The sequence below is a fragment of the Numenius arquata genome, chromosome 2 (assembly GCF_964106895.1).
Source record: "Numenius arquata chromosome 2, bNumArq3.hap1.1, whole genome shotgun sequence".
Classification (NCBI taxonomy): Eukaryota; Metazoa; Chordata; class Aves; order Charadriiformes; family Scolopacidae; genus Numenius; species Numenius arquata.
Window position 1 is genome coordinate 131869509 of NC_133577.1, and position 27871 is coordinate 131897379.

Genomic DNA, 27871 nt, shown 5'->3' on the forward strand with positions numbered 1-27871 from the left:
TCCCCGTGCCGCAGCCGCGCGTCCCCTACCTCCCGCTGCAGCACCAGCTCCTTGGTGAAGAGCGTGGCCTCCTCGCTGAAGGGCTCTCCCTCCTGCACCAGCCCCGGCAGGTTCCGCGCTCCCCGGGGACACTCGATGCCTGTGGGAGGAAGAGGAGGATGAGGAGGGTGAGGCGCCTGGGGCAGGGCAGCGGTCACCTGCCTGCCATCGCTGGGGACGGCACCGGAAAGAAGGGGTTTGGGGGAGGAAAGGGGTCACCAGAGACCAGGTGGGATGTGACCAGCTCCTGGGCGGCAGGAGGGTCCCTGCGGTGGCACCTCCCTGGCACCGGGGGCAGGGAGAGGTGGGGACAGCCCTGGGGGCCACCAGGGATGGGGACATGAGGACAAGCAGAGGAAGATCCATCAGGGATGGGGACACAGGGAGGAGAAGGTGAAGAGCCATCAGGGATGGGGACCCGGGATGGACAAAGGAAGAGCCATCGGGGATGGGCACATGGGAACGAGCTCCATGGGGTCAGGCAGGGGCAGAGCCATCAGGGATGGGGACGTTGGGACAAGTAATGGAAGAGCCATAAGGGATGGGGACCTGGGACGGACAAAGGAAGAGCCGTAAGGGATGGGGACGAGCACGGGCAGAGCCATAAGGGATGGGGACACGGGGAGGAGAAGGTGAAGAGCCACCAGGGATGGGGACATGGGGACCAGCAGGAGAACCAGGACCAGACCCCTCACCAGCTTGGTGGCTCTCCTATGGGACATGGGGACAAGCAGAGGAAGAGCCATAAGGGATGGGGATACAGGAACCAGGAGGGAAAGAGCCAGCAGGGATGGGGACATGGGGACAAAAAGGGGCAGAGCCAGCAGGGAGACACAGGGACGGAGAAAGGAAGAGCCAGTAGGGATGGGGACATGGGGACAGGAAGGGGCAGAGCCACCAGAGATAGGAACATGGGTATGGACAGAGGAAGAGCCATCAGGGATGGTGACACGGGGACAAGCAGAGGAAGAGCCGGCAGGGATGGGGACATAGGAAGGAGTTCCATGGGATCAGGCAGGGGAAGAGCCATCAGGGATGGGGACATGGGGAGGAGAAGGTAAAGAGCCAGCAGGGATGGGGACACAGGGACCAGCAGGGGACCCAGTTTCCCCAGTTGCCAACCGGGGTAACACCCCCGGACCCCCCCTTCGGCAAAGCGCTGCCAGGGCCGGCGGTGGCGCAGGTGATTAAACTGGCACGTTCCTGCATTATTAATTTTATTTTACATAATCCCTTATTAATGAAGCGACGGGAATGTCACCCAGCGGCAAAGGGACTGGGGGACGTCACCGACGGCTGCCTAGCACTTTGGGGGTGACACCGGTCACCGGCGGCTGGGGGGGTCACCGGTGGCATGCGGAGTCCCGGCTGTGCCAGGGACCGGCGTGGTTGGCACGGTGGCACTCGCCGGGTGGCCAGAGGGGGGGCACAGCTCGGCGCCCACGGAGGTGACAGGGACAAACTGCTGCCCTGCTCCAGCCGGGGACACCCAGAGTCACCCCGGGAAAGATTGCGGTGACGGTGACACCGCCGGCACGGCACTGGTGGCACCACACGCCACCAAACCCAGGCTCTTGCTTAACCAATTAATTAATGATTTCCAAATCGCCGCTTTCGCCCCTTACCGAGCTGCGCCCCCCCAGCAGTGCCCGACGCAGCGGGGGGAACCCCCCGAGCCCCCCCCCTTCACCGCACGGCGCCGGGGCGGAGGATGAGGAGCAGCCGGTGAATTCCAGGCTCCCCAGGGGGGCAATTTTGCTCCCAATTAAAACGGGGGATTTGCATCACTCGAAATTAAACCCCTGCTCTGGGGGGGGGTGATGGAAGGGGAGGGGGGGGCTATAGGGGAGGGAGCCTGTGGGACCCCCAGCTCCCCCTGAGGCTCTCCCCACTGCATCGCTCCTGGGAGAGGCACGGCCACCCCAGCTGGGACTGGTGGGGTCCCCAGTCCTGTACCAGGGACTAATGGGGGTCTCCAGCCCTTCTGTGGGGTCCCCAGCCCTTCTGTGGGGTCCCCAGCCCTACATCAGGGACTGGTGGGGGTCCCCAGCCCTGCTGTGGGGTCCAGTGGGGTCCCCAGTCCTGCTTCAGGGACTGGTGGGGGTCCCCAGCCCTGCTGTGGGGTCCAGTGGGGTCCCCGGTCCTGCTTCAGGGACCAGTGGGGGTCCCCAGCCCTTCTGTGGGGTCCCCAGCCCTGCACCAGGGACCACTGGGGCTCCCCAGCCCTTCTGTGGGGTTCCAGTGGGGTCCCCAGCCCTACATCAGGGACCACTGGGGGTCCCCCATCCTGCTTCAGGGACCAGTAGGGTCCCCAGCCCTGCTGTGGGGTCCAGTGGGGTCCCCAGACCTGCAGCAGCTGGGGGGGGGGGATGGAGCCAGACTGCAATCCAGGAGGATGCGTCCCTGTCCCCATCTCTGTCCCCATTCCCATCCCTATCACATCCCCATCACTGTCCCTGTCCCCATTCGGGTCCCTGTCCCCATCCCTATCACATCCCCTTTCCTGTCCCTATTCCCATTCCCATCCCATTCCCAAGCTGGTGAGGGGTCTGGAGAACAAGTCACACGAGGAGAGGCTGAGGGAACTGGCCATGTTTAGTTTGGAGAAGAGGAGGCTGAGGGGGGACCTCATTGCCCTCTACAACTCCCTGAAAGGAGGGTGTAGAGAGGTGGGTGTTGGCCTCTTCTCCCAAGGGAATAACGACAGGAGCAGAGGAAATGGTCTGAAGTTGGGGCAGGGGAGGTTTAGATTGGATATCGGGAAGAATGGCTTTCCTGAGAGGGTGGTCGGGCGCTGGAACAGCCTGCCCAGGGAGGTGGTGGAGTCACCATCCCTGGAGGGATTTAAGGAACACGTAGACGTGGCACTTCAGGGCACGTTCTAGTGCCCGAGATGGTTGGGTTGGGTCTGTGTGGGGGTGGGTGTGGGGTGGGGGGGTTTGGTTTGGGTTGGGTTTGGTGTTCTGGGATTTTTTGGGGTTTTTTTTTGTTGTTGTTTTTGGTGGAGTTTTTGTTTCGTTTTGTTTTGTTGGTTTTTGTTGGTTGGACTCGATGATCTCAAAGGTCTCATCCAACCAAAAATATTCTGTGATTCTGTGATCCCTACTGCATCCCCATCCCTGTTCCTGTTCCCATCCCCGTCCCTGTCCCTGTCACATCCCCTTCCCTGTCCCCATTCCCATCCCCATCCCCATTACATCCCCATCCCCGTCCCCATCCCCATCCCCATCACATGCCCATCCCTGTCCTCATCCCTGTCCCCCTCCCCACTCCCATCCCTATCACATCCCCATCCCTGTCCTCATCCCTGTCCCCATTGCCATCCTCATCCCTATCACATCCCCATCCCTGTCCCCATTCCCATGACCATTCCTATCGCATCCCCATCCCTGTCCCTGTCCCCATTCTTGTCCCTGTCCTTGTTACCGTCCCTATCACATCCCCATCCCTGTCTCTATTCCCATTCCCATCCGTATCACATCCCCATCCCTGTCCCCGTCCCCATCCCTATCGCATCCCCATCCCTGTCCCTGTCCCTGTACCTGTCCCTGTCCCTGTCCCTGTCCCCATCCCTATCACATCCCCATCACTGTCCCCATCCCTGTCCCCATTCCACCACCATCCCTATCGCATCCCCATCCCTGTCCCTGTTCCCATTCTTGTCCCTGTCCTTGTCACCGTCCCTATCACATCCCCATCACTGTCCCCATTCCCTTTCCCATCCCTATTGCATCCCCATCCCTGTCCCCATTCCCATCACCATCCCTATCTCATCCCCATCCCTGTCCCTGTCCCCATCCCTGTCCCTGTCCTTGTCACTGTCCCTATCACATCCCCATCCCTGTCCTCATCCCTGTCCCCATTCCCATCCCCATCCCTATCGCATCCCCATCCCTGTCCCTGTCCTCATCCCTGTCCCCATTCCCATCCCCATCCCTATCGCATCCCCATCCCTGTCCCTGTCCTACCCCCATCCCCATTCTCACCCCCACTCCTGTCTCATCCTGTAATCTCATCCCGAGCCTGTAATCTTCGTTAACGAGCTGGAAACCAGCAGCCTGGTAACGAAGCTGGGGGGGGGGTCCCCCCATCAGGGACCACCCCAGGAGCACCCAGACCCTCCCGCGGTGCAGCTGGGGGGGGGGGGGACGACCTGGGGAGAAGAGACCCCCCTCCAGCCCTGGGGGGTGAGCGGGGGGGGGGGGGGACAGGCCTTTAGGGGCAGCCCCCCGTCTCCCTGACCCCCAAAACCATGGGCTGCACCGTGGGGGGGATCCTTGAGCGGGAGGAAGGAGCAGAGAGGTGTCTCCTCCTCCTCCTCCTGGCACCGGGGGGGGGTGTGGGGGGGGGGGTGGGGGGGGCATGGCTCTGGCACGGCATCGATCCGGCACCAGCGCTGCCAATGTCTCCGGCACGGAGCATCCTCTGGGAGGGGAAAAACCAGGAGCCTGAGCTGCCAAGAGCCTGTCTTCCCTTCCTCCTCCTCCTCCTCCTCCTCCTCCTCCTCCTCCTCCTCCTCCTCCCCCGCAGAGCGAGCCGGGGCTGGGGGAAGGGAGCCGTGGCGGCACCGGCGAGGGCTTATGCACCACGACAGCAAGTTTATTTATTTTTTTTTTCCCTTAAGAAAATAATTGGAAGAAAATAGCTGAGGAAGTGTCCCAGCCTTTAAATAAAAACACCCAAAGAGCAAAGCGCAGCGTTTTCACGGCGGGGGCCAAGGGGGAGGGGGGGGGGAGGATCCTGGGGGGCACACACAAATATTCCCAGCCTGGACAGACCGCGTGGCGGGGGCTCGGGATGTCACCTCGGATTCCTCCGACTGCCTCTGACGCCTCCTAAACCCCACACAGCCTGGTTTTGGGGAAAAAAAAAAACAAACGACAAAAAAACCCAACAAGCATAAAACCCTCAAAAGGATGGGACGAGCGTAATGGATTAATCTGCGGGGATGAGGGATGCGGTTTAAAATGCGGCAGCGCGCGGCTGCCACCGCTCTCCCCCGGGGTCTCCGGAGAACTCCCGCTACAAATCACTTCTTGCTGAACGCTTCTGCCTCAGCGGCCGGAGCCGGGGAGGGAGTGAGGCGGCTGCCGGGGCTGCGGAGGATGCCCCCACCCTGGCCCCGTCCCCACCGGGATGGGGGCTGAGGGTTGTGGGCAAGAATCCCGCAGCATCCCAGGGCATCCTGCAGCACCCTAGGGCATCCCACAGCATCCCAGGGCATCCTGCAGCGTCCCAGGGCATCCCTCAGCATCCCAGAGCATCCTGCAGTATCCTAGGGCATCCCACAGCATCCTAGGGCATCCCAGGGCATCCTGCAGCATCCTAGGGCATCCCGCAGCACCCCAGGGCATCCTGCAGCGTCCCAGGGCATCCCGCAGCATCCCAGGGCATCCCGTAGCATCCCAGGGCATCCCGCAGCATCCCAGGACATCCTGCAGCGTCCCAGGGCATCCCGCAGCATCCCAGAGCATCCTGCAGCATCCTAGGGCATCCCACAGCATCTTAGGTCATCCCACAGCATCCCACAGCATCCCAGGGCATCCTGCAGCATCCTAGGGCATCCCGCAGCATCTTAGGACATCCCATAGCATCCCAGAGCATCCTGCAGCATCCTAGGGCATCCCAGGGTATCCCGCAGCATCCTGCAGCATCCTACAGCATCCCAGGGTATCCCACAGCATCCTGCAGCATACCACAGCATCCTGGGGCATCCCATAGAATCCCGCAGCATCCTAGGGTATCCCAGGGCATCCCACAGTATCCCAGGGCATCCTGCAGCATCCCAGGGTATCCTACAGAATCCCAGGGCATCCCGCAGCATCCTGGGGCATCCCACAGCATCCCAGGGTATCCCACAGAATCCCAGGGCATCCCACAGCATCCCTGGGTATCCCGCAGCCTTCCGGAGTATCCTACAGCATCCCAGGGTATCCCACAGCATCCCTGGGTATCCCACAGCCTTCCGGGCTATCCTACAGCATCCCAGGGTATCCCACAGAATCCCAGGGCATCCCGGGGTATCCCGCAGCATCCCGGAGTATCCTACAGCATCCCGGGGTATCCCACAGCATCCCAAGGCATCCCAGAGCATCCCGGAGCATCCCCCATCTGGGCCCCCCCGCAATCCAGTAGGCCAGGATGCCGGATCCGGCCCCGGAACGCTGCAGCGGGATGTGGCTGATCCCAGATGGGTCGGGGGTAGGGGTGGGGTGTGTGCAGCCTCCCCCCCTCCAAAAAAAACCCTCTCTCCGGTTTCTCCAGGGGAAAAATTCCCTGCTTTCCCATTGACTGCTGGAGGGGGGGCTTTTCCAGCTGGAATTTCTGGGCTCTAAACACCCTTTTTCCCACCTCCCTCCCGGTTGTACCGCGGCCGGGGACGGTTCGCCGGTGCCGGAGACTCCATCTCCCGGGAGGATTTAGGGAGATTTGGGGGGAGAAACGGGTCACCGGAACGAAGCCACCCGGTCACCCAACACCGGGGGACCCCGCGCTGGGACTTGGGGTCACCAGGTGCCACCCCCCCCCCCCCGCCCCCCAGGGCTTTGGAGCCACATCCAGGATGATGGTGCCCCTCCCCAGGGAAGATGAGCCAGGGCTGGAGGGGATGCTGGGGGGGGGGGGGGGGGGGGGCGGTCCGGGGTGTGGGGGCTCCGGGGTGTGGGGGGGGTGACACGTGGCCAGCATCCCAGTCGTGATGGCAACTGGGCTGTGTGGGAGCGCGGTGTATTTTTAACCCTCGTCCCTCCCAAAATAGAGGCTGTTGGGAACAGGGGAACAGACGGCAGCCGGGGGGGGGGGGGGGGGACACGGGAGGTGCTGCCGAACCCTGCCAAGGGGGGGGGGGGGGGGGGGGCGCTGGCCAGGGACCCCCCCCACCCCGGGACACACTGCCCCCCGCGCAGGGGGGCTGCAGCTCACGGTGTCACCCGGGGGTTGGGATGGACGGACTTAGGGACGCGCCAGCCCGGCTTCAGTCTGGGGGAGCTGCTGCCCCGCTGCACCCCGACACTGCGGGGGGGCAGGTTTTGGGGTCACCGGGTCCCAAAACCGTGTGTCTGCAGCACCTGGTGTCACCACGTCTACAGCCCCGGGTGTCACCACACCTCAGCGTTTGGGGTCACCACGTCCTGACACCATATCTGCAGTATTTGGGGTCACCGTGTGTCTGCAGCACCTGGTGTCACCACACCTCAGCGTTTGGGGTCACCACGACCTGAAGCTCTATCTGCAGCACTTGGGGTCACCGTGTCCCGACACTGCATATCTGCAACCTTTGGGGTCACCACACCTCAGTGTTTGGGGTCACCACGACCTGACGCTGTATCTGCAGTATTTGGGGTCACCGTGTGTCTGCAGCCCCTGGTGTCACCACATCTACAGCCCCTGGGGTCACCACACCTCAGCATTTGGGGTCACCACGACCTGACGCTGTATCTGCAGTATTTTGGGTCACCATGTCCCGACACTACACATCTGCAACCTCTGGCGTCACCACATCTGCAGCACTTGGGGTCACCACACCCCAAATGCCACAGCCTTTGGGGTCCCCATGTCCTAACACCGTGTGTCTGAAGCACCTGGTGGCACCACACCTCAGCACTTGGGGTCACCACGTCCTGAAGCTCTATCTGCAGCACTTGGGGACACCATGTCCCAACACTGTGTGTCTGCAGCACTTGGGGGTCACCAAATCCCAGCATTTGGGGTCACCACATCCCAAATGCCACAGCCTTTGGGGTCCCCATGTCCCAACACCATGCCTCTGCATCATCTGGTGTCACCACACCTACAGCATTTGGGGTCACCGCAACCTGATGCTGTACCTGCAGTATCTGGGGTCCCCGTGTCCCAACACCATGTGTCTGGAGCACCTGGTGTCACCACGTCTACAGCATTTGGAGTCACCATGACCTGATGCTGCACCTGCAGCACTTGGGGACACCATGTCCCAACAAGGTGCATCTGCAGCACCTGGTGTGACCACACCTCAGCATTTGGGGTCACCACGTCCTGACACTGCACATCTGCAACCTTTTGGGGTCACCACATCCCAAATGCCACAGCCTTTGGGGTCCCCATGTCCCAACACCGTGTGTCTGAAGCACCTGGTGGCACCACATCCCAAATGCCACAGCCTTTGGGGTCCCCATGTCCCAACACCGTGTGTCTGAAGCACCTGGTGTCACCACACCTCAGCACTTGGGGTCACCACAACCTGAAGCTCTATCTGCAGCACTTGGGGACACCATGTCCCAACCCTGCACATCTGCAACCTTTGGGGTCCCCACGTCCTGAAGCTCTATCTGCAGCACTTGGGGTCCCCATGTCCCAACACCATGTGTCTGAAGCACCTGGTGTCACCACACCTCAGCGCTTGGGGTCACCATGTCCTGAAGCTCTATCTGCAGCACTTGGGGACACCATGTCCCAACCCTGCACATCTGCAACCTTTGGGGTCACCACATCCTGAAGCTCTATCTGCAGCACTTGGGGACACCATGTCCCAACCCTGCACATCTGCAACCTTTGGGGTCACCACATCTGCCGCACTTGGCGTCACCACATCCCAAATGCCACAGCCTTTGGGGTCCCCATGTCCCAACACCAGGTCTCTGCAGCACCTGGTGTCACCACACCTACAGCATTTGGGGTCCCCACACCCCAACCCTAAGGCTCCTGCCCCCGCCCCCCGCCGGGGATTCTCTGCCCCATGGCCAAGCCGCAGCGCCCAGAGACCCAAGCTGCCCCCCACATCCCTGGGCCGTGTCCCCCCCCCCCCCCCCCCAGGTAGGTGGGGGCTCCCCCCTGGCTCCCCTGATGGCGGCACCCCGTTTTCCCCTCCAGCGGGACAAGCTGTGACACTGTCCCCGGGGTCCCAGAGGCGTCGCTGCCGGCGCAGCACTCTCTCTGCCACGAGCTGTACCCCCCCATGGCACCCCCCCCATGGCACCCCCCCCCGTCTCCAGCAGCAGCCAGGGTGGAAAAACGAGGCAAAACCAATAAACCCCCCCCATTAAAAATACATCAGTTGCCAAAAGCATCACAGGCTGGAAAGGGGCGTGGGAGGTCGCCCGTCCATCGCTGGGGGGGCTGTGGCGTGGCGGGGGGGGGCACGGACTGACGCAGGCACAACTTTGTCGGGGGGGGGCCACAACTCAGCCAGAAACCTCATTTTCCCCTCTTTTCCCCCCCCCTCCCAAAAAAACCCAGACAAGACCCCCCGAGTTGGCGCCCTGGGGGCTTGCACGGATTCATGGGGGGGCTGGTGGCCACCGGGGCCGGTTGCCGAGATGGGGGGGGGGCGTGTCACGGCATCTCGACCCCCGTCGAGATGCCGTGACACGCCCCCCCCCCCATCTCGGCAACCGGCCCCGGTGGCCACCAGCCCCCCTCAATGAGTCCCCAGTCCCCCCAGCTGGGGGCTGCCGAGTCTCGCTGGGGGGGGGGGGGTGTGTGTGTGGGGCCGGGGGGGGGGGAAGCAGAACCCGGGATTAAATCAGCGTCTCTATTTGCACATATTTATAGCACTCAAACGTCTATATATTTTCTCTGGGAAGACGGGGCTGAGGCTCCCGGGGGAGCATCCCCCAAAGTCCCATTTTACAAGGGACCCGTCATCTCCTTCCTCGCGCTCATTTGCATCTGACATATATATATATATAAAAAATAATGAAAAAAAATATATATATAAATGGAAGGCATTGATAAAATCCAGACGTTTATCCTATTTCTGGCTCTGAGCGACGGGTGGAGAGGGCGGAGGAGGGGATGGGGGGGCACCGGCCGAGGACCGGAGCACAAATCCCAGCTGGAAACCACCCCCAACCCCCCCAAAAAAACCCCCAAACAAACGAGGAAATAAATTAAAATAGCGTGTGTGAGATCAGAGGGTAAAACCTCCCCCACCCCTGAAGCCCACGCAGCGCAGGGCCCCCCCGTCTGGTAGCCACCCACCCCCCCCCCAAAACCCAGGGAGGGTGTGAGGATGCATTGGGGGGGGGGATGAAACGTGCGATGAGGAGATGCTGGGGGGGGGGGGGAAGAAGGTGCCTTCTCCCCCCCCCCACCAAGGGCTTTCCCCAAACTGACACCCCCAAACTGGGACACACACCCCCCCAGGACCCCCAGCTCCATCAGACGCCAGCACCAGCGCTTGCAGTGGGTGCCCCAGGGTGGGCACTGAGATGGGGGGGGGGGTGAGGGGGGGGGGGGGGAGCCCTCACCTCCCCCCCTACCCCCCAGGATGTGGGTGCTGTATCGGAGCTGAGGCTGGATGGGGAGTGGCGGGGGGAGCCAAGAGGTCACCCCAAAATCCCGCTGCTGGGAGCAAGCGGAGGCGGGGAGGAGGGCTGGGGGGGTTTGGGGGGGTGCTCCATGGAGGGGGGGTGGCTGTGGGGTGCCACCCAGCAGGACCCCCATGGTGCAGGGAAACAGAGCAGGGACCCCACAGAGCAGAGCCCCCCCCACAGAGCAGGGTCCCCCCATGGACCAGGGACCCCCACAGAGCAGAGACCCCCCCCCAGAGCAGGGTCCCCCCATGGACCAGGGACCCCCACAGAGCAGAGACCCCCCCACAGAGCAGGGTCCCCCCATGGACCAGGGACCCCCACAAAGCAGAGACCCCCCTGGAGCAGGACACCAGAGCAGGGACCCCCACGGAGCAGAGCCCCCCCCCAGAGCAGGACCATGGACCAGGGACCCCCATGGAGCCCCAGGGATCCCCCCCCCTTTTCTCCTCTCACCCCCATTTCACCCTCCCGGTGGCAGCGACCCCCCCCCCTCCAATAACTAGGGGCTGGGGAGTCCCGGAGCACCCCCCCCAGCCACTAGACCTCTCATTAGCTGTTCCACTGAATAATTAATCAGGGCTGCGCGGGGCTCATTAGAGGCAGAGCTGCCTCAATAACCAAGTTTGCCTTACTCAGCGCCCCCCCGTCTGTCCCCCTGTCCCCCCCCCCGTCCCGTTCCCCAGCAGCTCCCCCAGGGTGCTGGGCACAGCACGACGGTGACACACACCCCCCCCCAGCTTTCCACAGAGCCGGGGATGCGGGTGGGATTCCGAACCCCCCCCTCCACAGCCTGCCCTGCCTGCCCTGAGCCCTGCCTGCCCTGAGCCTTGCCTGCACTGCCCTGCCTGCCCTGAGCCCTGCCTGCCCTGAGCCCTGCCTGCCCTGCCCTGCCTGCCCTGCCCTGCCTGCCCTGAGCCCTGCCTGCACTGCCCTGCCTGCACTGAGCCCTGCCTGCCCTGAGCCCTGCCTGCCCTGCCCTGCCCTGCCTGCCCTGAGCCCTGCCTGCACTGCACTGCCTGCACTGAGCCCTGCCTGCCCTGCCCTGCCTGCCCTGAGCCCTGCCTGCCCTGAGCCCTGCCTGCCCTGCCCTGCCTGCCCTGAGCCCTGCCTGCACTGCACTGCCTGCCCTGCCCTGCCTGCCCTGAGCCCTGCCTGCCCTGAGCCCTGCCTGCACTGCCCTGCCTGCACTGAGCCCTGCCTGCACTGCCCTGAGCCCTGCCTGCCCTGAGCCCTGCCTGCACTGCCCTGCCTGCACTGAGCCCTGCCTGTACCCTGTCCTGCCTGCCCTGCCCTGAGCCCTGCCTGCACTGCCCTGCCTGCACCCTGCCCTGAGCCCTGCCTGCAGTGCCCTGCCTGCACCCTGCCCTGCCTGCCCTGCCCTGCCTGCTCTGTATGCCCTGCCTGAACTGCCCTGCCTGCACTGAGCCCTGCCTGCACTGCCCTGCCTGCACTGCCCTGCCTGCAACGAGCCCTCCCTGCCTGCACAGCCCTGCCTGCACTGCCCTGCCTGCACTGAGCCCTGCCTGCCCTGCCCTGAGCCCTGCCTGCACTGCCCTGCCTGCCCTGAGCCCTGCCTGCCCCCTGCCCTGCCTGCCCTGAGCCCTGCCTGCACTGCCCTGCCTGCACCCTGCCCTGCCTGCACTGAGCCCTGCCTGCACCCTGCCTGCCCTGTATGCCCTGAGCCCTGCCTGCCCTGCCCTGCCTGCCCTGCCCTGCCTGCACTGAGCCCTGCCTGCACTGCCCTGCCTTCCCTGTCCTGCCTGCCCTGTATGCCCTGCCTGCCCTGCCTGCCCTGCGCTGCCCGCACTGCCCTCCTGGGCTCAGGGACACCCCAAAACCTCCATCCCCATCGAGCGCCCGACCCGGGGCGGGGGGGGACCTGAGGACCCGCAGGACGCCGGGGTCTTGCTTTAGGATTTGCCACTGGCTGGAGCAACCTGGGGGGAATGGCCCCCCCCAGACCAGGCCGGGGAGGGGTCGGGGCCGATGCACCGAGTTCACCGGCCTCAGCCGCTGGGACGCTGGGGGGGACCCCACCGGAGCCCAGGAATTCCCCCCCCAGCAGATGTGCGTGGTCGGCAGGGGGGGGGATGACAGAAGGGGCGCCTCATCTTCCACGCTAATTGGTACGTTACCTGCCTCTTTAGCCGGTAATTAATGTGTAGGGCTTGATTAGAGAGCCCCAGCTGGGGCCGGTCTCCCCGGAGGACAGCGGAGGGGGGGCAGCAGGAGCTGGGTGTTCCCCTGGCGCCGCGGGGACTGGGCAGGAATCGGGGCAATTTGCCCCAAAACCCAAGAAGTGTCCCCAGCAGCACCGTTAAGCCCAGCTCAGCACATGACGGGTCCGGGACGGGCAACGCAGGATGGTCCTGGGCAACCAGGATGGTCCTGGGCAACTCAGGATGCTCCTGGGCAACGCAGGATGGTCCTGGGCAACCAGGACGGTTCTGGGCAACTCAGGCTGGTCCTGGGCAACTCAGGATGCTCCTGGGCAACCAGGATGGTTCTGGGCAATGCAGGATGGTTCTGGGTAACTCAGGATGGTCCTGGGCAACCAGGATGGTCCTGGGCAACTCAGGATGATCATGGGGAACGCAGGATGGTCCTGGGCAACCAGGATGCTCCTGGGCAACGCAGGATGATCATGGGCAACCAGGATGGTCCTGGGCAACTCAGGATGTTCCTGGGCAACCAGGATGCTCCTGGGCAACTCAGGATGATCATGGGCAACCAGGATGGTCCTGGGCAACTCAGGATGCTCCTGGGCAATGCAGGATGGTCCTGGGCAACCAGGATGCTCCTGGGCAACTCAGGATGCTCCTGGGCAATGCAGGATGCTCCCGGGCAACGCAGGATGGTCCTGGGCAACCAGGACGGTTCTGGGCAACTCAGACTAGTCCTGGGCAACTCAGGATGATCCTCTGTGGAGGTGGCCAGGGCGGGGGGGACTCAGCCCATCGGTCCCCAAACCGCTCTGGGGACCGCCAAAGGTTGGGGGGACCCCCGAGGGAGGGGTGGGGGGGGTGGGGAGGGGGGTTCTTTCCCACTTTGGGAACTTTTTGGGAACAGAATCAGCCCCCGGGGGAGCGGGCGCCAGCCAGTCGGTCTCCACAGCAACAGGGATTAAATATAACTCGCTGCCAGCGCGTTGTCCCCCCCCCAGCCCTGGAGCCATCCATCCATTTCCAGGCCCCCCCCAGCTCCCTTCTCACCCCCCCCCCCCCGCCCCTTTCATTTCAAAATGACCCGAAAGTCCAAGCCGGAGCCCCCCCAGGTGGATTTAACCGCCAGGGAGGGGTCGGTGGGAGCCCCGTTATCCTGCCATGGGGGGGGATCCCGTGGTCCCCCTGTTATCCCACCATGGGGAGGGATGCTGAGGTCCCCCATTATCCTGCTGTGGGGAGGATCCCCTGATCCCCCCACTATCCCACCATGGGGAGGATCCAGTGGTCCCCCGTTATCCCACCATGGGGATAATCCCGTGGTCCCCCGTTATCCCGCCGTGGGGAGGATCCCGTGGTCCCCCGTTATCCCACCGTGGGGAGCATCCCATGGTCCCCTCATTATCCCGCCATGGGGAGGGAACCCGTGGTCCCCCATTATCCCGCCGTGGGGAGGGAACCCGTGGTCCCCCCGTTATCCCACCGTGGGGAGGATCCTGGGGTCCCGCCGGTGAGGATGAGGATGGGGTACAGTGGCCACCAGCCACTGGTGGAATGGCCACTCAACCCCCCCCGCCCCGGGACCTTGAATCCCACCCAAAATGGGGGAGAGCAGCGGGACGCGGGGACGGTGCCGGCTCCTGGCTCCTCCTCCTCCTCCTCGGATCCCGGTAGGATTCTCCCGTCTAAATCACGGCCGCAGCCTTTTAAAAAGCAGCAATATTTAAATCCATCTCAATTCCTCCTCCCGAGCATGTGGGAGTTTTATCGCTTCTTTAAAATTTTAATGTCTCGGTGGCAGGCGAGAGGGAGTCTCGTTTCCCCGTCGTTTGCAGCTGACTTTAAGAACGGTTAATTATAAATAAGCCTCGGTGACTATTTATACGCACAGGCACGCGGAGAAGGACAGGTTTAGGACACGCTTCCCACACGGCAGGAGCGGGGCTTGGGAATGCTCCTGCTCCAGCCGGCCACAGGGATGGGTGGTCCCCGGGTGACAGCATCGCTCTGGGGGGGCTCGGTCACTCTGGGTGACGGTGGGGGTCACTGGTGGGACTGGGAGTCCCTGGATGTGTCCTACAGGCATCACTCTGGGGGTTCAGTCACTCAGGGTGATGGTGGGGGTCACTGGTGGGACTGGGGATCCCTGGCTGTGTCCTACAGACCGGGCAAGAGCATCGCTCTGGGGGGGTTGGGTTACTCTGGGTGATGGTGGGGGTCACTGGTGGGACTGGAGGTCCCTGGCCACGTCCTTTAGTGCTCAGGGGACAGACAGGGACCTTTACCCGAGCAGGTGAAGAGGGGGGGACCATGGTATCACTCCTGGTCACCCCGGTTTGAGCTGCATCACCCAGGGCACCACCAGTGGAGAGAAAGAATCATTGTCCCACTCCACCCGGCGCTGGTCGGGCCACACCTGGAACACGGGGCTCAGTTTTGGTCCTGGCTACACAAGGAAGCTATGGATGGGCTATAGAGGGGCCACCAAGGGCCACCAAGATGATCTGAGGATGGGAAAGGTGCCACATGGGGAAAGGCAGAGGGAACTGGGTTTGTTCCACCAAGGGCCACCGAGATGTCCCAAGGATGGGGAAGGTGCCATGTGGGGAAAGGCTGAGGGAACAGGGTTTGTTCAGGCGGGAGAAAAGAAGGCTCAGGGGAGACCCCACCACCACCTTCCAGTATTTAAAGGGTGCCTACAACGATGAAGACTCCCCTTTTCACAAGGAATCCCACGGAAAAGACGAGGGGTGATGGGGACAAGTTACTCCTGGGGACACAAGAGGAACATTTGTCACACTGAGAACTATGAGATGTTGGAATAATCTCCCCAGGGAAGCGGTAGAGTCCCCAACACTGGACACTTTCAAGGCTCATCTGGCCAAGGAGCTGGGCCACCTTGTCTAGAGCGTGCTTTAGCTCAGAAAGGTTGGACCAGATGATCCTTAAGGTCCCTCCCAACCTGGGATTCCGCGATTCCATGACTCCACAGTCCTTCCCGCTCCCCAAAGCCCTCGGCGCTCCCCAGCCCGGGTGCTGGTGGCCTTGGGGACCGGCGATGCTGTTCCCAGCTCCGGGAATCAAAGGGGAGAACGAAACCTCCCTCCTGGCCCCCAAAACCCCCCCCCAGGATAAATATTCCTTCGGTGGGAGGGGCAAGAGGCGCCGCTGACGGAACCCTGGGTGTTTTTATCCCCGTCTAAGATCTATTTATACGCTTATTGAATTTTTCATAACCGAGTTGTGAGCGATCGGCGCTCAGGGTCATCCTTTCCGCGCGGTTATCGCCATGGAAACGGGAGCCAGCCAACAAAGCCCCCCCCCCACACACACCCCCCCACCCCAATATCCTCTGCCACCGAGGGATCCGAGGGGGGCTTCCCCCATGCCGGGTGACACCCTGCCACCCCTTTACCTGTCCCCCCTGGCTGAAGGTGGCACCTTCAGACCACGCTCCTGCCGCGTTCCCCCCAACCTGGGCTGAAATACGGGACTGGTTTGGGGGGGGGGGGGGGGATTTGCCAGTTTTTGTAGGACCTGCTGAAACCACCGCTGGGTGCATGTGGGGGGAGCCCCCCAGATGATGCACCCCAAGTGTCCACTGGCACCTCCGTCTCAGCCCAGTGCTCGTGCTTGTCCCCGTCCCCACACATCCCCAGGGGGTCCCGCCGCCTCCTCCCCCAGCTACACGATGCTCCTGGGGTTGGCCCCCCCCCCCATCGCTGCCCCTCGGAGCCCCCCCATGGCAAGGGCCACGGAGGGAAGAGGGGGCGAGCAGCCGTGTCGCAGGGCACCCAAAAGTGCAGGTGGCAACCAAAAGTGCAGGAAGCACCCAGTCAGTTCCCCCCCGCCACACACTGGGGGGGACAGGACACCCAGCAACCCCCCTGGGGGGGAGGGGGTGTCCAGGCAGGAGCAGCCCCCGAACCCTCTGTTCATCTCCAATTAGTGCTCCCCAGCTCAATTAACGCCCCACCTCAAATCAAGCCATCGGCGGCACCAGCATTAAATTCCCCCGCAGCCCTAGGGAGGGGTAAGGAAGACCGTTCACCTAAGGGGGGGTGAGGACCCCCCCCAGTCAAGCCGGGGGCTCACCTGCCAGCAGGAAGGTGATGAGGCAGGTTTCCTTTGGCATGAAGAGCTTCAGCCGGGAGCCGCTGAAGACATATTCCACCACGGCCTCGGAGCGGCCGGCGCGCTGCAGGAAGGGCAGGAACTGCTTCGCCTTTTGGGTGTCCTGGGGGGGGGGGAAGAAAAATGAGGGGGTCAGGGTGGGGGTGCAGTGTGCTGGGGACAGCGATTGCCCTACTTGAGGTGTGGGGACCCACCGGCACCCCGATGTCCCTCAGGGACAGTGGCTGCTCCTTGCCACTGCCTCGGTGCCCAGATCGGCCTTGCCTGTCCCCATCCTGGCTGGACAGGGATGCAGGACGCGGGCAGGGAGGCGGGCAGGGATGCAGGTATTGGCATGGATGCAGGACGCAGGCAGGGATGGGCAGGGATGCAGGATACGGGCAGGGATACAGGATGAAGGCAGGGACGTGGGATATGGGCAGGGATGCAGGATACGGGCAGGGATGCAGGATACGGGCAGGGACACAGGATGAAGGCAGGGACATGGGATACGGACAGGGTTACAGGATACAGGCAGAGATGCAGGATACGGGCAGGAATGAGGGATGCGGGTAAGGATGCAGGATGCAGGCAGGGATGGGCAGGGATGCAGGATACAGGCAGGGATACAGGATGAAGGCAGGGACGCGGGATATGAGCAGGGATGAGGGATGCAAGCAGGAATACAGGATGAAGGCAGGGACACAGGATATGGACAGGGTTGCAGGATACAGGCAGAGATGCAGGATACAGGCAGGAATGAGGGATGCGGGTAGGGATGCAGGATGCGGGCAGGGAGGCAGGGTGCAGGCAGGGATGCGGGATATGAGCAGGGATGCGGGATGCAAGCAGGGATACAGGATGAAAGCAGGGATGCAGGATACGGGCAGGGATGCAGGATACGGGCAGGGATGAGGGATGCAGGCAGGGATGAGGGATGCAGGCAGGGATGCAGGATACGGGCCGGAATGAGGGATGCAGGCAGGGATGCAGGATCCAGGCAGGGATGCGGGATGCGGGCAGGGATGCGGGATGCGGGCAGGGATGTGGGATGCAGGCAGGGAGGGAGGGAAGGGGCAAACAGAGGCAGCTGAAGGTCTCAGGAGCCGTGGTTGGGAGCCAGGAGGGGAAGGGGATGACGCTGGCTTGCCCACGTGTGTGACCCGAAGCCACCAGCTGTGTGGAGCCACCATGGTGGCCCCAGGAGCCACCCCAGGCATCAGTAGCCGCCGAGTGCCAGAGCTGCCACCCCCCAGCTTTGGCACGGGAAAGGACACCGTCACTTGCCACGCCGGTGGCTTCAGCATCCTTCCCCCAGCAGCACCGTTGTGCCGACATCCCGGCACCCACAGGGCACCAACCACAAAGGGGGTCCCCTGCAAACCCTGGCACCACCCCCCAGCACCCCGGCTGGGGCACAAAAAGTGCCCCCCTCACCCCAAAATCTGGCTGGGGAGGGTTTTTTCCCAGTGCAGTCAAGAAGTCAATACAACACGTGTAAGTGCGACCTCCACGCAAAGGAAAACCTCATTACCCGGCGTTAACCACTGAGGTCGAACGTATGCAAATGTAGAGTGGGAGCCGCTAATGAAGGCTACTAATTAGCGGTAATCACTACACAGCCAGGGTGTGATTAGCTTAAGGAAGAAAGGGCTGCAAGAAGGAAGCCCGCCCTGGGGTGAGCTCCCCCCAGTTCCGGCCCAAAAGGGGGTGATGGGGGAACCCCCCCCCACAACTCCCCGAGCAGGTGGTGGAGGTGGTGAGGAAGAGCGCGGTGGCGAGGAAGAGCTCGGTGCCGAAGATGAGTCTCAGTGGCCAAAGCGCTCCTGGGTGGGGGTGATGCCACCTCCACCACGCTGGTGGCATCTGGGGTCTCCTGCTCATCATGGGGGACGGGAAAAGCTGGATGTGATGCTGGGACCGGGGGCTTGACCCCTTGGTCCCTTCCCAAGGGCTCCCCAGGCACCACCAGAGCTGGCCCTGAGCCCACCGAGGGTGTTTGGTGGCCACCCTGGGGTGCATCCCACCCCTGCCACCATGGGGCTTGTCCCTGTCCTCACACAGATGTCGTGGGTCCATCTCACACAACACCCTTCCCTCTAAACTGGATGGATTTGGGGGGTGGACGAGGAACTGGTTGGGTGGTGGCATCCAGACGGGGGTGGTCAATGGCTCAGTGGCCAGATGGAGATGGGTGACAAGTAGTGTCCCTCAGGGGGTCCCCACTGGGACCAGCACCGTTCGATATCTCCATCAGTGACATGGACAGTGGGACCGAGGGCACCCTCAGTGAGTTTGTGGATGCCACCAAGCTGTGGTGACACGCTGGAGGGACGGGATGCCACCCAGAGGGACCCGGGCAAGCTGGAGAAGTGGGTCCGTGTGAACCTCATGAGGGACCCAGCCGGTGCCTTGGGGACAGACGGGCACTGCAGTTCGGAGGGGACGGAGACGAGGAGCTCCTGGACCTGCTGGTGACAGCCAAGTCCCACCAGCCTGGGATGGGCAAACAGCCCCCCAACCCGCACCGATCCCGCTGATGGAGCTGGCCCAGAAGCCTCCGGAGGGACCCGGGGCACCGGGAGCGGGTCCCGGGGTCAGGATGTTCCCATCCCGGTGTATCCCATCAAGGGGACACCATCGGATGTGCCCTCATGGGGACACGGTGACAGAGGCTCTCGGATCTGCCAGACACATGGGAGCACGTGCCGGTGGCTGGGCGGATAAATTCAGATGGGGAAGAGAAGTGGGGGGGGGGGGGGGTGTCTTCACCCTGCTGGGGTCTCCCCCTTCCCCATCCTGAGCCTTAAATCCCACCTTCAGCGCCGGCAGGATTCGTCCCCGGCCACCGAGTGCCAGTCCTGTCACCGCCCCTGGGGAGACAGGGACGCTTCCGGGGCACGATCCACCTCAGGGGGTGCAAACGCCCCCCCCCCCCCGGTACCCCCATCCCAACGCCTTTTCGGGGGGTCCCTAATCCCACGTCGGGATCTGCCTGCACCTCCCGCCCAGGTGCCATCCCCCTCCTTACTATTATTTTAACACCCCCCCAGCGTTAAATTAGCCGGGGATTGAAGGAAAAATGATGCATAAACACAGCCGGGGGGGGAAAAGAAATATATAAAAAAAAATCTCATCCCAACTCCATTTTTCTGTGAAGCTCTGCCAATTATGCAAAATTATTCAAGGACTTTGCACAAGGACAGGAGCTTTTCCGGCGAATGGGAGAAGGGAGAGAGCACGGATTTGTGGTGCTGCTGCACCCCCCTCTTGGCTTTTGCTCTTAATTTTTGGGGGGGTGTGGATTTTTCCTGCCTGCGGCATCATTGTGGGTCCATGAGATGGGAGGATGCCTGCCTTGGCGATGGGAATGCCTGGCTGCAGGCAGGGCGAGGATGAGGATGGGGTGCTGGAGAGGAGTGGGATGCTCCCGGGAGGAGGAGGATGGGACTAGGGAGGAGCAGGATGCTCCCAGGAGGAGGATGAGGATGGGACTAGGGAGGGCTCAGGGTGCAGGAGAGGACTGGGAAGCTCCTGGGGGGAGGATGAGGATGGGATTGGGGAGGAGCGGGATGCTCCTGGGAGGAGGATGAGGATGGAACTGGGGAGGAGCAGGATGCTCCCGGGAGGATGAGGATGGGACTGGGGAAGGCTTGGGATGCTCCTGGGAGGAGGATGAGGATGGGACTGGGGAAGGCTCGGGGTGCAGGAGAGGAGTGGGATGCTCCTGGGAGGATGAGGACGGGACTGGGGAGGAGCGGGATGCTCCTGGGAGGAGGATGAGGATGGAACTGGGGAGGAGCAGGATGCTCCCGGGAGGATGAGGATGGGACTGGGGAAGGCTTGGGATGCTCCTGGGAGGAGGATGAGGATGGGACTGGGGAAGGCTCGGGGTGCAGGAGAGGAGTGGGATGCTCCTGGGAGGATGAGGATGGGATGGGGGAGGAGGGGGATGCTCCCAGGAGGATGAGGATGGAACTGGGGAGGAGCAGGATGCTCCCGGGAGGATGAGGATGGGGCTGGGGAAGGCTCGGGGTGCAGGAGAGGAGTGGGATGCTCCTGGGAGGATGAGGACGGGACTGGGGAGGAGCGGGATGCTCCTGGGAGGAGGATGAGGATGGAACTGGGGAGGAGCAGGATGCTCCCGGGAGGATGAGGATGGGACTGGGGAAGGCTTGGGATGCTCCTGGGAGGAGGATGAGGATGGGACTGGGGAAGGCTCGGGGTGCAGGAGAGGAGTGGGATGCTCCTGGGAGGATGAGGATGGGATGGGGGAGGAGGGGGATGCTCCCAGGAGGATGAGGATGGAACTGGGGAAGGCTCAGGGTGCTGGAGAGGAGCAGGATGCTCCTGGGATGCCAGGGCAGCAGCCATCGGATGGCCCAAACCAAAGGGAAGGGACATTTCCCCCCAGGAGCCGGGACGGGAGGACGGGAGGCTGGGTCGGAGCCAGGAAAACCAGGCTGAATCCTGTGTTTTGAGCTAATCCCCTGATTTTTGCATCCCGGTCACCAAGCCAACCGGGATGCTCGGGAATGGGGAGGCAGGGTAAGAGGACAGGGGTGGGGACAGAGAGGATGACCCAGGGACAAGGACGCAGTGATGGTGCCGTGCCCATGGACAGCACGGCTGGGAATCCATGGGCAGGGGATGCGCCAAAGCCACCCCATGGGATGCACCGGTCAGGGTCAAGGTGGCACCAAGGGTCCTGTGCCCACCCTGTCACCGCAACCAGAAAGGCCAAACAGCCCCAAACCCTGTGTTTGTCCCGACACCGTTTCCCCCCGGAGACATCACGGGAAGGGGAGATGCTGTGCCGGGAAAAACCCCAGGAGCATCGGGTGTGGAAGAGCCTGGGGACAGGGATGTCTCCAGCCCAGGGGACGCAGAGCAACGCCACACGAGCCACTCCATCGTGGCCACCGTGCCAGCACCGGTGCCCCTTTGCCCTCTCATCCCGGCACAGGCTCCGGTTTGGTGCCGGGGAGCCGGGAGCGATGGCCAGGAGCGGGGAGCGGAGGGATGCTCACCCTCCCACCTCCCCAAACCACCCCCCCCCGGGACCCCGGGCACGGGTGGTGGCCGAGCCCGGTGCGTGTCCCGGTGTCAGGAGGAGGGTCCCGATGCTAATTCCCACGGGTTTGGGGCAGGGACGTCCCCGTGTCCCACCGCCGCCGCTTTGGCTCACTTTTTGAGGGCAATGGCACCAGCACGTGGTTTTTTAGAAGCCAAAAAGGCATCCGAGCCCCAGGGAGCCCCGGGGGGTGTCCCCAGGAGTGGGTGCCGGCACGGGGGAGCACCCTTCCCCGTGTCCCGTCCTGGTGGGGACCCCACCATCTCCATCTCATGACCAGAGGACACCACTGCAGACCCCAGCAGTTAAACGCGGGGCAGGAGGCTTGTGCGGGGAGGAACTGGGGTGCCCAGGACAAGGCAGGAATTGGGGTGCCCAGGGACAGAGCTCCGTCCCCCCGAGGACACGACACGGAGGACCTTCTCCAGAGCCAGGCCACCAAACCCAGGATGGAGGCACGGACACAGCCCCTCTCTGCTGGTCACGGGAGCCCTGCGTGGTGGAACCCCACGGCACCTCGGGGACCCCCTCGTCACCGATGCTCAGGGTGATGCCAGCATGTGCCCCCCCGGAGAAAAGAAACCCCATTTGACCCTTTTGGGGTGCACCAGGGGTGACAAAGAGCTTCTGTGGTGGCATGTGAGGGGGGCCACCAACCCTGGTGGTATCCTGGCTCCTCCGGCAGAGCAGGATTCCTGGCACATCCCGCAGCTGGAGGGGGGGGGGGGGGCCGTGCCGCAGCGTCGGCATCTCTCCTGCTCCCGCTCCACGTGCCCCATCCCGGCAAAACAACTTCCCAGGTGTCACCGCAGGGTCCTTACCCCGGAGATGTCGGCCACCCGGTGAATCGGCACCTCCTTCTTGCTGTGCAGCCCTTTGCCGTTCTTGATGGCCCTGCCGAAAGAGAAGTGGCACCACTGTCACCCCCGGCGGCTGGGAGGACCGGCGATGCCCCCCCCTCCGTTGCCCCCCCACCCCGGGGAGAGAGCGGGCCGGCTCGTTAGCCCGCTTAATCCTAATTACCGGCTCACCTGAGCTCGGCACATACCTGATCCCAGGGACCAAAGGCGTCCCCCCATCCCGTCCCCCCCCCCCCGGCTACCAAATTAAATGGCTTTGCCCCCCGCAAAGGGGAGGGATGGACGGGAAGGCGAGTGCCCGGCAAGACCTAAAATTAATGCCCGTTTCTCTCAGCCCCTTCATCCCCCGAAACATTTCCGGTGCAAAACCCGCGGCGAAGGCTCCAATTCTAACGGCAATAAGGCCCCTGCCAGGTTCAAATAAAACCGAGGAGCCCGCAGGAAGCAACAGCGGCTGAAAAACCGGCCCGAGACCTGATGCCGGACCCGGCGCTGGGATACCGGACCCAGTACTGGGATGCTGGACCCGGCGCTGGGATGCTGGACCCGGTGCTGGGATGCCAGACCCAGTGCTGGGCTGACGGACCCAGTGTTGGGATGCTGGATCCGGTACTGGGATGCTGGACCTGGTGCTAGGATGCCAGACCCAGTGTTGGGATGCCAGACCCGGCGCTGGGATACTGGACCCAGTACTGGGATGCTGGACCCGGCGCTGGGATGCTGGACCCGGCACTGGATGCTGGACCCGGCACTGGGATGCTGGACCCGGTGCTGGGATGCCAGACCCAGTGCTGGGCTGACGGACCCAGTGTTGGGATGCTGGATCCAGTACTGGGACGCTGGACCCAGTAGTGGGACACCGGACCCAGCACTGGGATGCCAGAAACAGTGTTGAGATGCTGGATCCAGTACTGGAATGCTGGACCCAGTGCTAGGATGCTGGACCCGGCACTGGGATGCTGGACCCGGTGCTGGGATGCCAGACCCAGTGCTGGGCTGACGGACCCAGTGTTGGGATGCTGGATCCAGTACTGGGACGCTGGACCCAGTAGTGGGACACCGGACCCAGCACTGGGATGCCAGACCCAGTGCTGGGCTGACGGACCCAGTGTTGGGATGCTGGATCCAGTACTGGGACGCTGGACCCAGTAGTGGGACACCGGACCCAGCACTGGGATGCCAGACCCAGCACTGGGATGCCAGAAACAGTGTTGAGATGCTGGATCCAGTACTGGAATGCTGGACCCAGTGCTAGGATGCTGGACCCAGTGTTGGGATGCCGGACCCGGTGCTGGGATGCCAGACCCAGTGCTGGGCTGACAGACCCAGTGCTGGGATGCTGGATCCAGTACTGGGACATTGAACCCAGTAGTGGGACACCGGACCCAGCACTGGGACACCAGAACCAGTGTTGGGATGCTGGATCCGGCACTGGGATGCTGGACCCGGTGCCGGGATGCCAGACCCAGTGCTGGGCTGACAGACCCAGTGCTGGGATGCTGGATCCAGTACTGGGACATTGAACCCAGTAGTGGGACACTGGACCCAGCACTGGGATGCCAGAACCAGTGTTGGGATGCTGGATCCGGCACTGGGATGCTGGACCCGGTGCCGGGATGCCAGACCCAGTGCTGGGCTGACAGACCCAGTGCTGGGATGCTGGATCTGGTACTGGGACGCTGGACCCAGTAGTGGGACACCGGACCCAGCACTGGGACACCAGAACCAGCGTTGGGATGCTGGATCCGGTACTGGGATGCTGGATCCAGTGCTGGGATACTGGACCCAGTGCCGGGATGTCAGACCCAGTGCTGGGATGCTGGACATGGCACTGGGACGCCAGACCCAGTGTTGGGATGCTGGACCCGGTACTGGGATGCTGGACCCAGTGTTGGGATGCTGGACCTGGCACTGAGATGCTGGACCCAGTGTTGGGATGCTGGACCCAACACTGGAATGTCAGACCTGGTGCTGGGATACTGGTCCCAGTGCTGGGATGGTGGACCCGTTGCTGGGATGCTGGACCCAGTGCTGGGATGCTGGACCTGGCACTGGGATGCCGGCCCCAATGCTGGGATGCCGGACATGGCATTGGGATGCCGGACCCGGCGCTGGGATGCCAGGAGAGCGATGCTGCCGGTACCCAGGGTGCGCACACAGCCAAGGGGCACGGGGACAATCAGGGCACGCCATGCCCCGGCGTGGGGCTTGTCCCCTCGGTGGGTGGACGGCACGAACAGCGGCACCGGCGACCCGGCAACAGATTTATTCCGCTTTCACGCCGTTCCCGGCCGCGCTGGCTCATTGCCGGGCGGCAGCGGCGGGTGAAAGGGCAGAGCACATTCATTAGAGCTCCTTCCCCTGACAGCTTTGTCCTTTTCCAGCTTCCAAAGGCCAAGCTGATTTTCCAGGTGTTCCCGGCACGGGGCAGAAGCGCTTTGGCACAGCCGGGGCGAGCGTCCGCGGCCGCTGGGCTGGTTTTTGGGGTGGGATTTTTGTAGGTTGGGATTTTTTGGGAGTTGGGATTTTTTGGGGGGTTGGGATTTTTTTGGGGGGTTGGGATATTTTTTTAGCCCATCAGCAGGAGGGTGGGGAATCCAGCAGCACAAGCGGGGCTGGAAAACAGGTCCCTGCCCCACATCTCCCGGAGGATGCTGCACCCACGGCTGGGGTTTGCCAGCACCCGCAGCCGGGCCAGGAGGAGAGTTCGGCTCATCCCAAGGGATGCCCAGAGCGGGAATTGCCTCTCTTTATCCCTGCTTTATCAGCGCTGGCCTCTTGTCCCCAGGCCACAAGATGCTCCTGTAACCCAGGTGACGAGCCACTGCGCCCCACGGACCCCGAGATCCAGCCCTTCCCCGCGGGCACAGATCCTCGGGGCCCCTGCAGCAGCCTGGAATTGAAAAAAACTCCTTGGTTTTTCCAGCCTCCTTAATTTTTTCCAGCTGCTCCCGGGCAAGAGGCAGGGATTTGTTCAGAGCGGACGGCGACGATAATAAAAATACAAGGGGAAAAATTCAAAGCCCCGGCCCAGGCTTTTGTGCAGCAATCAATTTGCTGAGCTGGATCATTCCCGGAGCCGCCTGGAAGAAGCCAACCTGTTAAATCAGCAAAAGGATTTCTCCTTCCTCCTCCCTCGCCCTCCTTTGAGACGCCCCTCCCCGCTCAGCGCTGCTCCCGGGGATAAGTGGCTTGGCCAGAAATAGCTTTTTTTCTTTCTTTTTTCTTTTTCTTTTTTTTTTTTTTTTTTTCAGGAAAAGGGCTCTTTCCGCAGGTTAAGAAGAAAGACCAAGTTAAACAAGCGCTGGAAAGCCCGGCAGGCTGGAAGGCAGAGCAAAGGCAGCCGGGGATGCTCGGGCTGCGTCGGGGCAGGGATGCGGGCGGCCTGAAAGCCAGGCTGGGAGACACGGGGAGGCCACATTCCAGGAAAAACTGGTGGGATGGAAAAACTACCCCCCCCCCCCCTTGCTAAAATACCCCCGGGAGCAGGTGGCTCGCCCCCAGGAGATGTGACTCCGGCCTCTGCCGAGGAGCTGGGAAGGTTAAAGGGGTTTGGCAAAGCCCAAGCAGCGATCACCCACCTGCTCCAAGCCCCTCCACGGGGAGCCCCGCACCCCGGTGTCGCCCCAAACCTCTCCTTCCCCTCGGGAGCCTGTTTCTGCCCCCGGCATCCCCCTGGAGCCTCCTCGGTCCGGTGGGGGGCAGCCAGCCCCCGTGCCAGGGCTGAATCGCAGCACCGCGCCTGGGAGAGAGCAGGGACATCCCGGCATCCCGACATTCGGGATATCCGAGCATCCTGGTACTCAGGACATCAAGCATCCCGATATTCGGGACATCAAGCATTCCCATAGTCGGGACACTGAGCATCTTGATACTTGCGACATCCAAGCATCCCAGTATTTGGAACATCCGAGCATCCTGATACTCAGGATGTCAAGAATCCCGATATTCGGGATATCAGAGCATCCTGATATTCCAGACGTCGAGCATCCTGACATTCGGGACATCAAGCATCCCAATATTTGGAACATCCAAGCATCCTGATACTTGGGACATCTGAGCATCCTGATATTCAGCACATCAAGCATCACGATATTCAGGACATTGAACATCCCGATATTCAGAACATCCAAGAATCCTGATATTCAGGACATTAAGCATCCTGGTATTCAGGACATCAAGTATCCCGATGTTTGGGATATCAAGCATCCCAGTATTTGGGACATTGAGCATCCTGATATTTGGAATGTCCAAGCATCCCAATATTCAGGACGTTGAGCAGCCTGGTACTCAGGACATCTGAGCATCCCAATATTCGACACATCCAGGCATTCTGATATTTGGGAAATCAAGCATCCTGATAGTCAGGACATCAAGCATCCTGATATTCGGGATACCAGGTGTCCTGATATTTGGGATATCAGAACATCCTGATATTCAGGACATTGAGCATCCCAATACTGGGGACATTGAGCATCCCGATATTCAGCGCATTGAGCATCCCGATAGCTGGGACATTTGAGCACCCTGATATTCAGGACATCCAAGCATCCCGATATTTGGAACATCCGAGCATCCTGATATTCAGCACATCAAGCATCCCAATATCCAGGACATTGAGCATCCCCATATTCAGGACATCAAGCACCCTGATATTCGGGACATAGGAGCATCCTGATAGTTGGGACATCAAGCACCCTGATATTTGGGATATATGAGCATCCCGATATTCAGGACATTCGAGCACCCTGATATTTGGGACATCTGAGCATCCCGATATTCGGGAAATTGAGCATCCCAGTATTCAGGGTATCCAGCATTCTGATATTTGGGAAATTGAGCATCTTGATATTTGGGATATACAAGCATCCTGATCTCCAGGACATCGAGCATCCTGACAGTCGGGATATCTCAGCTCAAACCACCCCCCCACACACACACCCCCCCACCCGGAGCGTGGCTGCAGGCTCCATCTGCCGCATCCCAGCCCGGGTATCCCGGTGCCCGGCTGCGGGATCGCCCACGCCCGGAGCGCTCCGCGATGCTGATTTCATGCCAGGCACATCCGCTCGGCAGCGAGCCCCCAGCAGCAATCTGCCGGCCGCCCTTCCCACGCCCCACGGGGTGGGGAAAAAAATGGGGGGGGGGGGGGCAAGGGAGCGCCAGAGCCCATTTATCCACCTTCCCCCTCGAAAGCGAGAGGTTTGCAGGAAAACCGAGCAGAGTCTTGCACCGGGGGCTGGCAGAAACGGCGGCGCATCCCCCTCCAAGCTGCTCCCTCCTGCTGCCGGCAGCCGCTGCCAAAGAGGAGCCGAAATCCCACCGTCCCAC

The 27871-nt window shown here is 62.3% G+C and overlaps 1 protein-coding gene across 1 annotated transcript in view; it reads right to left on the minus strand.

Moving 5' to 3' along the window:
- Window positions 1-27871, minus strand: part of SND1 (staphylococcal nuclease and tudor domain containing 1) — a 121786-nt gene that overhangs the window by 5943 nt on the left and 87972 nt on the right. The window contains exons 14-16 of the mRNA XM_074167786.1: window positions 22502-22574; window positions 16589-16730; window positions 30-139 (exon numbers count right to left, since the gene is read on the minus strand). Of these exons, the coding sequence (XP_074023887.1) occupies window positions 30-139; window positions 16589-16730; window positions 22502-22574 (325 nt within the window). The remainder of the gene's footprint in view (window positions 1-29; window positions 140-16588; window positions 16731-22501; window positions 22575-27871) is intronic.